The sequence below is a fragment of the Emydura macquarii genome, unplaced genomic scaffold (assembly GCF_026122565.2).
Source record: "Emydura macquarii macquarii isolate MOO-44397 ecotype Brisbane River unplaced genomic scaffold, CSIRO-AGI_Emac_v2 contig_3470, whole genome shotgun sequence".
Taxonomy (NCBI): Eukaryota; Metazoa; Chordata; order Testudines; family Chelidae; genus Emydura; species Emydura macquarii.
In genome coordinates this window covers 3,652,675-3,670,105 of record NW_027133607.1, presented here as the reverse complement: position 1 = coordinate 3,670,105, position 17,431 = coordinate 3,652,675, and the positions used below count along the sequence as shown (strand labels likewise).

The 17,431-nt window shown below is 42.8% G+C and overlaps 1 protein-coding gene across 1 annotated transcript in view; it reads right to left on the bottom strand.

Annotated features, from left to right (window-relative positions):
* Nucleotides 1-17,431, bottom strand: part of SFMBT2 (Scm like with four mbt domains 2) — a 164,082-nt gene that overhangs the window by 16,764 nt on the left and 129,887 nt on the right. Inside the window, exons 15-16 of the mRNA XM_067534887.1 lie at nucleotides 16,974-17,113; nucleotides 1,313-1,422 (exon numbers count right to left, since the gene is read on the bottom strand). Coding sequence (XP_067390988.1) covers nucleotides 1,313-1,422; nucleotides 16,974-17,113 — 250 coding nt within the window. The remainder of the gene's footprint in view (nucleotides 1-1,312; nucleotides 1,423-16,973; nucleotides 17,114-17,431) is intronic.

Sequence of the window (17,431 nt, the reverse complement as noted above, 5' to 3'; positions counted from 1 at the left end):
CATCAAACTGCTTATATTTTCCTTTTTACAGAGTTTTGAAAAAAAAAAAAAAAATTCATCTGCCAAATTTTTTGCATCAGTTGATGCAAAATTTCAAGAAGATAGGAATATTTTCCAGTTGAAAATATACAAAAAAATGTGAATTTCCACGTTTTCAATGTGATGCAATCCTCACTTGAAACAGATTTCACTTTTGCTCCAAAGAGTCCTGTTACCTTAGCAAAATTGTATGAGAAAACATCTTTCTTGACTTCACAGTGAAATATAAAAAGTCGAAACTTTCAAGTAGTTTTGCCTTTCTGACCAAGATTCTTCCAAATGATACACAGTCAGAAATTTTAGAATAGAAAGTCCTAAATTCTACACCCCAAAATCTGAGTATAGAATAACTAATAACTGTGAAATCTGTATGGCCAAGGATTCAATACAATGGCAAACAATAACATTGTATTTCAGAACCAAATACTTCAATACATATAATGATAGTGTTTAATTATAATGGGGGAGAAACAGAAATGATTACAAACAACTGTCCGCTATTACATAAAGCAGGCATAAATGCATAGATTTTAAGATCAAAAGACACCATTACATCATCTAGTCTGACCTCCTGTGTAACACAGGCCTTAGAATTTCCCCAATTATTACTGAGCCCAGTAACATATGTTTGGTTACAGATCATCTTCCAGAAAGGCATCTAGTCCTGATGTGAAGATTTCAAGAAATGGAGAATCCACCCGTCCCTTTGTAGTTTGCTCCAATGGTTTATCCCACTCACTGTTAAAACATTGTGCTTAATTTCTAATTAGAATTTGTCTGGCTTAGCTTCCAACCTTTGGTTCTTGTTATGCATTTCTTCACTATAGGGCCCTTAAAATTAGAGATTAAAAATCAATGTATTTTTATTTTATAAGTTTATAAATTGGATTAATACCATTTAATAATAGATAAACTTTATATCAAAACAGCATTTCATAAAACTCAGTACTTTCTGAATCCACACTTATATTTCGTTTTCCCATTGCAAGTTATTTCTGAAAAGAGCTGGTGGAAAAGTATCAAATTGGAAATTTTGATTAATTTTTTTATCAAAATCTGCCCCATTCCCATAAAAAAACAACCAAACAATGTTTAAACTGCTACAGAACTGATTTAAAAAACCACTGAAATAAAAAATCAAAATTTTTTGGGGGGGGAAAAAAAACCCCAAATGAAAAATTTCATGAAAATGTTCCTTGGTTTTTCAACCAACTCCATTTCTTCAAAATAAAAAAGTAAATTAGTTGAGTAGATAACACATGTAAATACTGACTTTGCCTTGAGTGTTTCCTCCTGAAAATTCCACTGCGGGTCTTCTACAAGCTGCAGTTCTCGTAGAACACTCCCTGGTTTGTAAGCTGCGTTGATTACCATGCTAAGAACCTAATGAAAGAGAAAAGTAAACACTGAATGCTTTTATGGAGGCTCCTGATCACATAGTGACTATCATCTTTGTGCACTGGAATAGCAGCTGGAGATACCAACTGATTCAGGGCCCCACTGTGCTAGGCACTGTGTATATCCATACAATGAAAGTGGTCCCTGCCCCATAGGGTGTACAATCTAAGCCATGCTTTAAGTATAATGCAGCTGCTGCCAATGCCTGGGAATGCCACTGCTTTAAATAAATGCTGTTACCAAGCCAAAAGAGATCTCCTTTGAAAGTAAAATCCTTTGAGACTTCCGCTGTGTTCCAATTTGAGACCGTCCATTTCCACAAATGTTCCTCAGACAAGAGATCATGTTCCCTTCTCCAGGAATGTAGGTCTGATCCCTATTAACTATGATGGAAGAGGCTACTGGGACTCAATTCTGCAAGGTGCTGAGAACTCTGGCCCCCATCTAGCAAAGCACTTGAGCTTGTGTCACTTTAAGCACTAAAGCCCATGCGACAACTCATGTGCTTAATGTTAAGCACATGCTTAAGGGCTTTGCTAGGTGAGGGCCTGAGCAATCAGCACTTTGCTTGCTGGAGCCCTTGATGTTGTACCATCCAACTCTCTGTGTAACACAATGCAGCGCATTTGAAGTAAACTACCCAAAAGCATTTGCGTGAGGTGTGCATAACACCCAACGTGCGTTCATTTTGAATGACAAAATGTATGTGCCAATCCACTTATTCCAGGACCTTCTGTGATAAAAAGGATCCCCACCCCATTGTTTCAGATTGCACAAGTCCTTCTGAACAGCGAGTAGCTGAAGCAGTTGCTTATGGATCTAAAATAAAATATGTTTTTTAAAAAAAGACCAGTTAACGTCATAACAAACCATATGCATGTTAACATTCTATGGTATTTACATGTAGGATTGTATAATGGGTGTAAGCTGGTTTTAATATCTTTTAACACCTTATACCTAACATCCATTCTTGATCCTTCAGAGATTTGCAACTGACTGTAAGCATATTCATCTCCCCCACCTCTCACCCCCCCCCCCCATCCGCCTCCATACATTATTACAAGAGATAAACTGATTATATCATAACAGCATACAGTAAAGTTTATCTCACTTTTGACTTCTGCAGCATTTCCAGTCATGGGAGTTTGCTGACACTTTGAGAAACCAAGTTGGATAATTTTCAGTCATGAATTTCACCTAATGCTGCAGATTACAATGTAAAGCAGGCATAATTTGAATAGCCTGGCTGGCTTATTTGCTAGTGGAAGAAAGATATTAATTCATTATTAGGCCTTTGTAGATTTCACAAGACTGCTTATTAAAATAAATAAACTTAGAGATACTCAAAATAGTGTCTAAAAATAATATCACCAAGTTCTTAAACCAGGCTTTTCACCTACAGATAGCAAAGCACTTTACAAAGGAAGATAAGGATCATTAATCCCATTTTACAGAAGGGGAAATTGAGGCACATTTTCCCCCACAGTCACTCAGTAGGCTAGTGGCAAAGCAAAGACTAGAGCTCCAGTCTCCTGAGTCCTATTATAATGTCCTACCCGCTGGCCCACACTGCCTTCCAAAAGGACAAAATGTTCTCAGCCAATCAACACCAGTAGCTCTTCCCCTCCCACCACCCACTGCAGCACTGACAGTGCATTGGCCAGTGCGATTCACAGTCATAGGAGCCAGATGGCTTTGTAATGTCTCCCACCCTGGCTGACCTGCATCGCTATGTCTACTACACAAGCCTCTTTTGTGAAAGCTCCCTCGTTTCACTTCCAGCAGGTACAGAAAACACAACGGTGTGAATGCCGGTGCTGTTGCCACCACCAACGCGACTGCACGGGTGGTCCTCAAACAATAACAGCTTTTCCCAAAAGATTTAATGTAGGCAAGGCCAGTGGCAGAGAAAAGCCACTTGGGATGGCTGCAGCAATCCCCAAGACAGTTCAATGATGCTCCCTCTAGATATGGTACCCTGGGCGTCTAGGCTCCAATCCATCAAGTACTTAAGCACATACATAGATGCTTTGTTGAACTGGGGCCTTACCCAGGCTGTGTCTAAGATGCCCCATCTCCACTTCTCATTAATATGTCTTTTAAATCCTGCACTGGCTGGGAATAAACAACTGGCTGTTAGCGGGACCTTGATCAACTGGAGCCTCTCCTCCCTTACCTCCCTGTTAAACAGCAGAACAGGACGTAGTGGTAGCAGCCAAACTGCACTGGACACAGTATCAGAAAATGTAACATGGGGAAGTGAACAATCCGGCATCAATAGGGAGATGGACAAGAGGAACGAATAGCCTTTTCCACCTCTAATTCCTACAACAGCGTACAGGGAACGAGGCACTCACAGGTAACAATTGCTTCTCTTGTATTTCCATCTGCAGGCCACCCACAAATTACAGAGTGGTTGCCACAGTTTTCTGAAGTCCATTGTCCTTTCCTTTGCGTGCACTTTGCTCTCATTTGCTTCATGAGGTTCTGCCCACTCCTCAGGTCTCATCTACTGTCTGGTTGTGCCCCTGGGAGCTCTCTTGCTGCTGCCGATTTCAATTTGGGCCTTGAGCCTGTTTCTGTTGGCACAGCTAGACATTGCTCCTGTGATGCTGTCTGATTAAAGGTGACCATTTATATCACTGTCGTTGCCGCTGCTGCACCGTCTCCATAAATCTTGTACAAAGTGTGTCATGTAAGGTGTCGATGGAAACGTTTACGATTCGCTAAGTATGATTATCCTGTTTATATGGATAGATCATCTTTGTAGCTGACATTCTGAATATTGGCTATGTACTTAGACATGTGTTGTATTCCTGGGTGACACCCCCACGCCCAGACAGAATTTACATTAGGGCTAGACAGCTCTCTACTGATGGCCCATCAAGAACACTCCACTCTCACAGCATGCCACTGAAGAAACTCATCCTGTCCAGATAGCTCTTCCTGCAGATGCTCCAGACAACAAGGTACCAGTGGCTGCCGCTGTGATTTAGCAAACCACTTAAGGACATGTGATAAGGGCACGTCACCCTGGACTCCATCTTGGGCCAGTAACTTTCCAGACACCTGGGCTTTGTGGGCTTTGTTTGGGATGTAAATTTCCAGGCACATGGCAGAGGAGATAAAAGACCCCCTGACACACCTTCACTTTGCCTCTTTCCTGCTCTAATTCTCTCGACTGTGGATTTACAAAAGGAACATCTTGAGCTGAGGACCTTCCAATCTTTTGGAAGTTACCAGAGAGACTTTACAAGCCAGCAGTCTATTCCATGAGTGCTACAAACCTGATATACGGACTTTGCAATAATTTGTATGTATTGAATCTATTACCCATTTATTACTCTCTTCTCTTCTTTTCTTTTATTAATAAATCTTTAGTTAGTTTACTAAGGATTGGCTAACAGCCCGATATTTGGGTGTAATCTGAGCTTCATACTGACCTGGGGATATTGTGTCTGATCCTTTGGAATTAGAAAGAACCTCACATATGGTGGAAAGGGTTTTCAATAACCTCTCACTAGATTAGATCGGGTTGACTGGATGGGAGCCAAGGACTGGAATGCCTAAAGGGGACTGAGTTTGGCTTCTGGTTAACCAGTGTGGTACTGCAGAGGCTCTTTTGTTACTGGTTTGGTGAATCTAATTATAGTTTGAGGGGATCATCCGCTCTCTTTCTTGCAGTCTGCCCTGAGTGTGGCATTCTCAGTGTGGACCATCCCAGGCACCTGGTCACAACTCCATCCATGACTTTCATGTATCAAAGAATTCGATTTAGATCAAGAACAGCGCAGTCATAACGCTCCCATTCTTGAACCGTTTCCTCTCCATGGGTTCACAAAGACCACAGAGCGGGTGAAGAACACATCACTGTTGTTCAGCAGTTGTGAGGGGATGTAGAGCTAATTATTTAAATACAGCATGTTTCCTATTTTGCTGTATCATTTCTACCAACTGCATCTGAGGAAGTGAGCTGAGGCTCACGAAAGCTTATGCCTGCTGAAATTAAAATTGCTAGTCTTTAAAGTGCTACAGAACTCAAGTTGTTTTTGCTGTATACAGACTAACACGGCTACCTCTCTGGAACGATTAAATAGAGAAGTCTGATGATTACTTTATGGCATAATGCTTCTCTAAACAAAAGCTCACTGTTGTAATGATTATTGTTTTGTCTCTGATGTTTACATGGCAATGATCTGTAAACCTGTTAAAAGCTTCCTACATAAGAAAGAAAGAAAGAAAAAGAAAATCAGGCATTTGTGTCCTGACTGACTCACTTACACACCATTGCCCTGGTCATCTATTAAAGTGATATTTGTTGTAAGTGCAGTCAGAGGGATTAGGTAATATGCACAACTTCTCCCCGCAAACAGACCAGAGTTCCACTGCTCAGTATTGTCTGGGTTTTACCCAAGACACCCAATCAATTTCAGACCTGTACAGATGTTAACAATACCAGCCTTTTTCTCTAAGTTGGCTTGTCTCCACCATGACTCTATTAGTAATCTAAACTCACGCGGGAAAATAATGTTTGACAGAATAATCATTTCCTTTTGGGGAGGAGGGAAGCTTTAGCTTTTCCTCTGTGTTTATTTCCTATAAATCCCTCGGCTTGGCGTTTACCTTGCAGCAGATGTCCATTACCATGTTAACAGTGTTCTCTTCCAATGACATTATCTCTTCATCTCACACAGTTAAACACTGTGGAAAATCATGATACTTAACTTCTTGGGGGAAAGGCAACCAGGCTTAAAAAAAATAATGTGAATTTCATCTGCGGTGAAAAGTCACTCAAAGTATAAGGGATCCTCAAAGGAATTTAGATACCTAACTCCCATTAAAATCATGGGAGTTAGATGCCTAAATACTGTTTTTTACTGGGCCCAAATCCTGATTTTATTCAATTAAACTTCCAGTGGTTGCAGCATAGCCAGATATGACCCAAGTAAATTATTTTGGGCAACTTTCTTGAATCTACATGTATTTTTCTCTTTCACTCTGCTTTCCAATTCAGTTCTTGCCCCAGGATGTCATAAATACATAGTCTGTGAAAACATAAAGCACTGATGTAAACCGGGATAGCTCAGTTGAAGTCAGAGCTACACTGATTTACACCAGTGAGCCCACACCTGCTCCCGTTGAAGTCAACAGCAAAAACTAGCCAATACAAACAATGTATCAGATAGCTCATGATAATTCCAGCAGCCTTGCTCAATCAAATGCTTAAAATTCAGTATAGGATGCTTAATTCTCTGAGCACCAAGATTGAGACATCTGATTTAATTATGCAATTTTCTCCTAACAAATCTTTCCATGCTCCTGAATGTTAAATTAAAAAATGAATGCAATAGTTTAACATTTTTTTCTCCTGTTTTTCAAATGCTGGTTTATTCCCTCTTTTTTTTTTTTTTGCATCAGATGAAGAGAGTCGTCTTACGTCCAAGTCCAAAACCAACTAAAAACATTTTTTTTAAATTTTTTTAAAGAGTGAGGGTAATTAATCTCTGGAACACGGTCAATTATCCATCACTTTGAGTCAATAAAAGGAAATTGGATATCTTTTGGAAAGAGATGCTATAGTGCAAGCACAAGTTGTTGGACTAGATGTAAGAATCCATGGGTGGAATTTTATGGTCTGTGTTATACTAGGTCAGACTAGGTGATCATAATGATCCTTTCAGGCCTTAAAATCTATTAAATCTATGAATTATTAGGCAGAGTTAATGTTACAACAGCTGCTGTGTTCCACTGCAGAGGTGGCTGCATTGCTGCGATGGCTGAAGTCTTTGCTATCTGTCTCAGTCCTGAACTTCTTTTTGCAGACAACACTTTCATAAAGGAGTTCAGGACTGATTCTGAAGAAAAGACTTTAAGCCATTGCTGCAATGGAACCACCTCTGGGATGGAACAATAACATGTAAAGCCCCTGATTCTGTAATCTGATCCACATGGGTGGACACCTAAGGCTTTGCATTGATGCAAGGGTCCCTCTCAGGATTGGGGTGAAAGTTTCTAAAGCACTGCAGGATTATTTATTATTGATCTTAGAGTGGCGCCTAGGAACTCGGACCAAGAATAAGGGCCCCATTATGATAGGCACTGCACCAATGACTAACAGTTAGTAGTCCCTGCTCCAAAGGACTTACAAATGTCAGACCATACAAGATGTGATACCTGGATAATACAATCAAATGGGCTGAACGGAGGGTGGGAGGTAACAAAGCAGAGCTTAGCAGAAGTCACTGCTCACCACTTACCAAACCAATGGGATGAACGGTGCTATATGAATGTTACCATCTCTCCTTGCACTCCCAGGTTTGGGCTGGTCCCTCTGGAGTTCCAGTCCATTCTACTCTGGTAAGTTTCAGTGTGCTGGCAGCCAACTTACATCTACGGAAACCCTGATCTCTGAATTGTTGCATGCCAGAGCTCCCGAGGTCATGATTTTAGTTGATTTCACCTGGCTGCCAGCATACCGGATTCGATGAGGGGGCGGAGGTGGGGAAGAGAGAGAAGGCATGTCTATATTGACAGTGGCACCATCGGCCCCACTGGATCCATGCTGCGGGATTGAATGAGCAGGCTGTGGAGACCCGCTCAATCGATCCCGGAAGTGCCCCCTGGTCGACACTGTAAATCCACCCCCACAAGAAAAGTAACACTGCATTGACTGGAGGGCATTTCCCATGAGCACAGCGCAGTGGAGACGCCGAAAAAGTAGAAGTTAGTAAGTCGACGGGAGATACGCAATCTACATTACGTAACTTGCGCATCTCCCGTCGACTGCTACCTGCAGTGTAGACCAGGCCAGAGTTTAGAGAGCAGAAAAACAAGACAGCCAGACCTGAAAAGTCATTACCCAAAGGGGAAGCGTTCCATTAGCATCCTTTATTCAATAGCCAAAGTAACTATGCAAGGAGATTTCGTATTTCTTTTTCTCTCTGATAAGGAATTTAAAATCCTCTAGATGGAAGGTAACAATTAATTTCTGAAAACTACAGCTTTTCAACATGAGATGTTTTATAGTTTAATCGCATGCCATGCTTCACTGTACGACGACTACCTGAATTGGTTTTATTTAGCTAACAGTATTGGCTAGTTGGCTTCCACTCGCAATGAAAAGATAAATATTTAAATGCTTTAGCAACCCGTAGAGTGGATGATCTAACAATTCATGACACATATGGATCTGTCACCGTAGTGGTAAGGGATCCTTCAACTTCTGAATTGCCTACATCCACTACAACACCAGAGAAGATTGTTACTTTCCCTACTCTTTTAAGATGTGCCAGGCATCAGAGGGAAACAATAAACCTACAAGTCAGAGGCTGGTTACCTATATTTCAGCCACATGGACAGTTAAATATACAGTCACCCATAAAGATATAGCAATGTCCCAAGGTGAAAACTGGGCCAACAAGTGGTTTCACTGCTCCCTCAATACCTGGGACAATGATGTATAATTTATACATACCGGTTGATTTAAATCTCTCATTGAAATATGGGTAAATTTGGTCAAGGTGTCAAAGTAAATTTATCAAGGTGTATAATTTCCTGTTAATAGATGTAATAAGAAACAGCTACTTAATGTAACTGTTGTTCTTCAAGATGTGATGAGGACCACTGTATTCTCCTTGGGTTTGTGTACACCCAGAGCACCGGAGCCAGAGACTTTTACCTAGCAGTACCCGTGAGAGGCGGTGTTTGTCCCTCTTGGCCTTAGCCCCTTCCCTGGTTACATGATGCAGTGCCACCTTGATCCTCCTTCATTTCCTTCGCACCAAACACTCAAAGACTTGGCTCTGATGTATAGGGCACGGAAGGTGGGTCGTGGAATACATGTCTTCATCACATCTCAAAGAACCACAGTTACAGTAAGTAGCCGTCTCTTCTTCTTCTTTGAGTTGATGCAGCCGCATAATCCACTAAGGTGACTCACAATCAGTACCCCAGGGCATGGTGCTCGGATTCTACTTAACCAGGGACTTCAGAACCACCTTCACAAAGTCTGCATCCGCTCTGGATGCCGCAGTAATGGCATAATGGTTGGTAAACGTACGTGCTGACAACCACATGGCAGAACTGTAAATGCCCAATAGTGAGACGTCACTTAAGAACACCATTGACGCAGCGTGCACTCTCGTAGAACGTGCTTGCACTCACTGAGGACGTGTAATTGAAGCTATTTCATTTGCAGTCTTGATGCAGGAAGTCATCCACTTAGAGATCATCGGTGTGGAGGTTGCTTGTCTCTTCATTCGGTCTGCATATGACACAGATGAGGTGAAGCATGAAATAGTTTAGTCCTGTCTAGATAAAGGGCCAGACATCATCTGATGTCCAATGTGTGATGACCCTGCTCCGCCGGGGATGAGTGTGGCTTAGGAAAGAACACAGGTAAATATACTGCCTGATTCAAATGAAACTTAGAGACCATTTTAGACACATATTTTGGGTGTGGCTGCAATGTCCCTTTATCCTTGGAGAATTGCATGTAGAGAGGCTCTGCCATCAGAGCCTGCAACTCACAGACTTTCCATGCGGATGTTATCACCATCAGGAATGCAGTTTTTTGACATGAGAGAGGAAAGGGACAAGATGCCAGAGACTTGAACGGAGGTCCCATCAGAGCTGCTAGGAACCCACAAAGGAAACAGACCCTGTACCGGCAGATGGAGACGAAGAATTCCTTTAAGAATCTTGCTACCATGGCACTGGAAAACACCGATTTTCCATGAATAGGCAGATGAAATGCTGAGATCACTGCCAGATGCACCTTCAATGAGCTAAATATAAGGCCCAATGACTGAAGATGCAGTAAGTACTTCAAGATGTCCTAGATACAAGCCAGTGTTGGCTGAACACTGCAGGCCAACGACTACATCGAAAATCGCTTCTATTTTGGCAAATAGGCCATTCTGGTAGAGGGCTTTCTACTACTGAGTAGGACTTGTTGAACAGCCACTGAACATTGCTCTTCTTCCTCACTCAACCACAGAGTAGCCACACAATGAGATGCAGAGCGCAGGATGCAAAGTGATTCTGTGTGAGCAGGTCGGGATGGAAAGGAAGGGATATGGGAGGCTGAATCGACAACGTGAGAAGATCAGAAAACCAACACTACCTCGGCTATGCCAGGGTACCGAGGTTGAGCTTGGCCCGATTCACTTTCCGCTTGAGGATGACCTGTGGAATGATCAGGATCAGAGGAAAAGTGTATAGAACAGCCAATGGCCAGCTGAGGTGGAGCGTATTGTTCAGAGAGCCTGGAGTGAGGCCCCCTTGAAACTAAAACAGGTGGGATTTCCTTTTATCCCTTGTAGTGAACGGGTTGGTCACCGAGATGCCCAAGCCGTGAATACGACTCGCAGTACACTGCGCTTCAGAGACTACTCCTGACTTGGGGAAACAATCCTGCTGAGATGGTCCATGAGATGATTCTGGACCCTGGGCAAGTGATTGGCTATCAGAGTGATGATCTCCTCAATGCGGTTCTGCCATAGCCTGATTGACTCTTGGCAGAGCACCCTGGAGTGTGCTCCCCTTTGCCTGTTCATATAATACAGTGCAGTGGTATTGTCAGTAAGCATGTGAACCACTGAGCCCCGGACAAAGTCTAGAAAAGTGTTAGAGGCATGATGGCCCAAAGATCCAGCACGTTGATATGCAGTGAAGCTTCCTGTTCTGACCGCAAATCATGAACTTTCAGTGGCCTCAGATGCACTACACAACCCATCAAGGAGGCATCAGTGACAACAGTCCTGGCTGGTAGGGGTCAGATGAAGGGAATGCCCTGTTACATTCCTCTGAACCATCCACCACTGTAAGGCGTCCAGGGTCAATGGAGGGAGAAGGACCAGCCTGGGATAGTAAACTATCCTGATCCACATTTGAAAAGGGCGAAGACGCAGCCTGGCAAATTGTACCACCTGCATGCATGTGGACATGTGGCGCAAGAGCCTCAGGCATATCCGAACTCTCGTGGACGGTTGAGACTGTAGACCGAGATAAAGGGGTGAATCGTCTGAAAATGGTCAGTCGGCAAAAACGCTCTCAGACTCAAAGAGGCCCCCAGTGAATTTGATTTTCTGAGCGGGGACCAACGTTGACTTCCCAGTGTTGAGGAGGATACCCAGATGGCCAAGTAATCACAGTGTAATGTGTACACATCAGAAAGAACTTCTTCTCTGGACCTGTCCCCATAGTAACCAGTTGTCCAGATATGGTAAGACATGGACATGAAGGTAATTCCCTTCTTCCTGAGGTATGCCATCACCACGACTGTACATTTGGTAAAAACCCAGGGGGCAGAAGACAGACTGCAAGGAAGGACTGTGTACTGAAAATGATGGGTCACCACGATGAGCTGGAGAAATCTTCTGTGGCTTGGAAGGATCAACACATTAAAATAGGCACCGGCCCCTCTTCCACAATCTGTAGCAAGGGGACATCAGGAGGCGGTGCCCATGGTCCTGGAGGTTCAGCCACTTGTCCAGAGAGAGAGGCCGTGGATGCCATAACCCTGGTGAAGTCCTGAACCAAGGGAGATCTTGGGATAGAAGGCAGAGGAGGTCCGCCACCACCTGACATGCCACCGGCATGGAAACAGTTAGTGCCAGCTTTGCACTTGTCAATACGGGACTCAACAGGTGCCCCAGGGCTGGAACCGGCATTGACAGGACGGGGTCTCTCATACCCCTACATGGTACTGGGGAGCAGTTGGAAGGACCTGCTCCACCTTGCATGCCAGCTATTGCCATACTTTTCCTGGAGGAGGAAGAAGAGTTTCCCCAAGACCGGGAGTGGTCTTGACTGGTTTTACGAGAACTTTTCCTCAGTGCACTCGATGGAGAGTGGCTTCTTCACCTCTTCAGAGAGGCGCCAATCCCCGAGCATGAGCCGGTACCACTCAAGAGGTTGAGGGCGACCTCCCATCTGACATAGGCCTTGGTGCTAAAACAGGCCTTGTGGCCTGCTTGAGAAGGTGCCGCTCTAGGTAAAAGTCTCTAGCCACCTGAGGTTTTTTCATTAAAGGTTTACAGACCAAACACTGCTCTTTGATGTGAGTCTCGCCTAAGCAGAGAAAGCTCCTTGTGTGAGGGTTGTGTGGTGGACTGCCTTCCCCTCTCAATGACAGATAGTGTTTGAACCCTACTGAAGCCATCACCAGACAAAACACTAAACTAAGCTAACTAACATACATTATAGGTACAAAGTAACTATATACAACTAGAACAACTAAATCAAAGGCTGAGGAATTATGAGATTAAGAACCACACCGAGCTCCAGTCATGGGTAGTAAGAAAGAACTGAAGAGAGGGGTTGAGGGAACACAGCCTCATATAGCCAGGAGAGGACGTGTGGCCATGAAGAGCAAGTGCCGCCTCCTATGGGTATAGTTAGGGAAAATCCCCCGACTCCAGTGTGCTGGGCACACATGCACCTAAGTGGAATACCTGGATGCATCTACTTGAAGAAGAACATCTTATTAGGAACAAACTCAAGATGCTATCACAAGGCAAGAAATGGTATCAAAATTAGGAGTTTTAGAAGTAGAAAGGTACAAAGTCTAGGTGGGATTGTCAGCTCTATTTTGGGTTTATTTGGTCTAGGAATGTCAGTGTGCAGCAGGGCTGATCTGGAACATATAAAAAAGCATATTGGGTATTTTAAGCATGAAAAAAATGGAGAAAAGGTTTTACGACCCATAATAAAACAGGCGTGAAAAGGTTAGCTCTATGAGAAAAATAGACTATTGATAATTTGCACAATATTGTGATATTGTTTAACTAAATACAAATACAATTAATAAATTAATTAATATAAATAAAAGGGTGAGTTAAAGAGATTATTTGTTCTGCCTATGAGAGCTATGTGTTATAAGTAGCATCCTAAGCAATATTAAATAACGTAAAAATACCCCAATGTTAAGGATAAACACCTCCTTAACTGATATTGTCCACAATGCAATTCTAAATCTGGTAAGGAAAGGAACTGTTGTGTCAAATCGTGTAAGAAAGCACCTTTTTGCACTATTAGAAACTTGGGGTCAGTGACACCACATCCAAATCCAGGCTCATGTTATTTTAAAAGGTTGTGCACAATATTGGCCTCCCTTACATATCCTTTACTATGTGTTTGTCCATATGAAACCTCGACACTGCAGTATTCAATACATTGGCAGCTTTTTGTTCCATAGCTTACCTCTAAGGCCTGGTCTATACACTGCCATGCTGGGTCAACAGGAGATTCGCTAGTTACATAATGTAACTAGCATGTCTCACGACGACGTACTTACGTCTACTCAGCGCGGCATCTTCACGACACTACGTCGACGGGAGAGCATCTCCCATCGGCACTTTCGGGGAGGTGGACTAATTCAGTTGACGGGCGAGCGCTCTCCCATCAACTTAGTGGGTCTACACAGACCCACTCAATTGATGCCTCTGCATCGACGCCTACCACCGCGGCAACATAGACATGTCCTTTGACACCACTTATAGGAACACCTGTTCTGCCACAGTTACTGGTATATCATACCAGCACACCATCATGGAGGCCACTGCACATGGTTTGTTCTGTTAAGGGATATTGATACACGTCTCAGTGTGATATCTTTGATATTGCCACTCCAGCGTGTAGTCGGACCGACCTAAACCAATTGAATGAGACTGGGAAGCTATTTGCTACAGTCTCGTGTTGGTGAAGTGGAGAGGGTGACCTCTAAACATGGATGGACAACACCGTGTGGTTACTAATCATGAACGTATCTATGGGAGCCAAACGTGATGACACTATTCCACATTTTGTTGTATCCTACAAAAACACACTGGGACTGGAAAAACTGTTATAACCCCACTCCAGTTTTTAATGATGTGTCTACAATTGACAGTAAGCCTGACTGCCAGGATGAAATTGAGGCGATAGTGCCCATTTTTGATGTATATATTACCTCACTAACCTTGAATATGAAGATTTTGTTGAATCAGAAAGATATCCATGTTATGCAAATTAGCAACAGCAAGGAAAATGCAAAGAAATCTCAATCAGTTATTTCATGATGGGGATCTCAATGTTTTATTGTCACATACTTAAATAGAAGTAACCTTCAAGAGTTTGATTGTGCTACAAATAATTATAATTGTCATTATGTTAATTTTATTTTGCCACTTACGATGCATGGTTGAAGAGCAAAAATTTTAAACCAACGTTTACTTGCTAATCCTTTCGTATCTCCGAGGAAGTAAGTTAGTGTTATTGAATATCTTACTTGCAATTTTTTGCTTAACTGTCACCATAAAAAAATGTACAGTGACTAGGCAGGGCCTGTCGACCTATGACCCAGACTTTTGTAAGGCCTTTAGCTCACGCATAAACCAGACTCCCATAATCCTCTTTGGTCATGCTAAGAAAGGAAAATAAAAGCTTGCTGAACTTGTTAAGAAAAATGAAGTGACCTTTTCCTGCCCCTCTGGCTGAGCAAGCAGTGTCTTGAACAGCAACAGACAGGAATATATATAAATATAATGTACCTCCAAAAAAATAATGAGTGAGCAAGCAGATGCCCAATTATGTGCATGAAAATTTATAAAAAATACCAGACATATGTAGCTTTATCTACGATATGGAAAGAGGAAATAATGGAATTGTAAACAACCTCACCATAAGGATTAGCAAGGGATAAGCAATTATCAGAACCAAGACAAGACTGGGATCAGCTTGTTGTCACTGCAGGGTCAGTGCTACAGTTTGTGGGAACTATGATTGACACCTATTTCTGTCATGCGCTGTTTTGATAGCTAACCTTTTAACACATTCAATCACTCTGACTTATCCCAAGTCTTTTAAATCCCTTAATAAATTCAAACCGTATTAACTATCAGCTATTGAGTAATTATTGACTGTTGGTTATTGGAAACTCTCATCGTCAATATATCACGTGTATATATCTGGGCTAGATCTGCAGCTGGAGTAAGTTCACCAGAGCATCGTTGACATCACAGGAGCTACTGTGATTCACACTAGCTGAGGAGCTGGCCACATCTTCTATTTCACTCAAAACATCATGGGTTATGTGACCTTGACAAACTGCGGAGTTTTCTGTGATAACAATTAGACTCCTGCATGGGAATGAAGTAGGACTAGAAGGCTGCAGAAGACTTTTCTGACCCGAATCTCTCTGCTGCATGGATTTGGGCTGTGAGGACCACGACGTGTCACATCACATCAACTGATATCTCCCTTCCTGATCATTTCCCTGCCAAATCCACAAAAGACCATTTCTTTAAGGGAACAAAGCTCTTTGCACGGCTGCGAATGGACGTTTCAAACCCAAGTGCTTACACAGAAATCACGAAGCCATGGATCTTCCCCTTAGACACTCAGGGCCTGACTCACCACTACGCTGCCCCTTCTGAGGTCATTCACCCCTGCGAGTGTAACACATTACTGTTCTAATCTGGTGCTTCCACTCTGCCCTTGTGTAAACGACTACCCAAAGTGCAGAGCAATGGTATATTAGGGACTTGATCATAATTGTCTCCTTCTATGGGGCCAGATCCTCAGCTGGTGTAAATAACTTTAAAACTGGTGTATTGAAGTCCATGCAGCTATGCCATTTCAGACCAGCTGATGACCTGGCTTCTTTCAACTACCCACTATGTGTTGAAAAACAAAACTGTTCCACTGATGGAGGAGGAAGAAGCACTAGCGTAAGTGTAGGCTTGGTGCAACTCACATTTCTCTCCCACTTACAAAAACTGAAGGGGTTGCACTTTTCCTTTTGTCCTGTGCTCTCTTTCAGAAGATCAGCGGAAAGCTAGATCCGCCATTAGCAAAATGCTCAGGCCTCGCTTTCAAATTTGGCAACCATCAGCCTTTTGCTTTGCCAAGACCTTATCCTGCTTCGTGTTAGGACACGTTTCAGTTCCCATGTTTCAAATCAAACTATCTCATGAGGAAAGGCCGCTTGATCTTGATGCATTTTGTAGCGTTGTCTCCTGTACTGGGAGGCAACAGGCTGTAGCATTTCAAACAGCTAGAGATATTTTTTAAAGACAGGGCAAAGAGTCCCTTGTAGATACCAAAGCCGAAATTTTCAGCACTGGTCTGTGATTTTCGGTGTCTCCGATTTTAGTGCCCAACTTGAGACACCTTGGAACTGATTTTCCTAATTATCCTAATTAATTATCCTAATTATCCTAATTAGGATTTTCCTAATTATCCAATTAAGCTGAAGTATTGTCTCAATGTTTCCTTGTGGTCCTCTCTCTGTCTGTAATCTACCTGTTGTCTCTTGTTTCATATCTAGATTGTGAGCTCTTTGGGAAAGGGATCATTTTTGTTCTGTTTGTACAGCACCTAGCACAATGGGTCCTGGCCCGTGCTGCTCATGGTTCTGTATCATGGACACTGTTACTTGTGTCTGTCCCATGCTTGAATTCAACTGAGGTGCCGGTTTTGAAATTCTGGTCCTTATTCCCCACCATCCCTGTTTTCACATCATGACATGACATCCAGTCTCACGTTAACTGTACCTCTTTAAGAACTAGCACGCACTTGCCAGGCCCAACAGACTGAGGTAGCTCTGCTATTCTCCCTTTGTTTAAATATGGACCTGAGAAGCAGCGATGATTGATGAAGAGCTGGGGGCAGCAGTAACGCCCATTGATGGTACCTGCAAGAAGAAAACAACATTGCCAAGTCTGCAATTCTTTCATGCAGCAAACCCAAGAGTCCCTCTTCTTCCTGCAAGATGCTTGCAAAAACATCCAGAGATCTTCCCTGAGAGGGAAGGAGTAGAAGCTCCTGGCAGTAGGATGGGGTCCCTGGTGAGCACAGCTCAGTGTCTAGAAAGACCTCATTCATGACATCATTGATATTGGCTCGCAACACCAGAATGTCTCATAACTCTTAACCCTCCTCTGAGGTAGGCAGTATTATTATTCCCATTTTACAGATGGGAAACTGAGGCAAAGAGTGGATAAGTGACTTG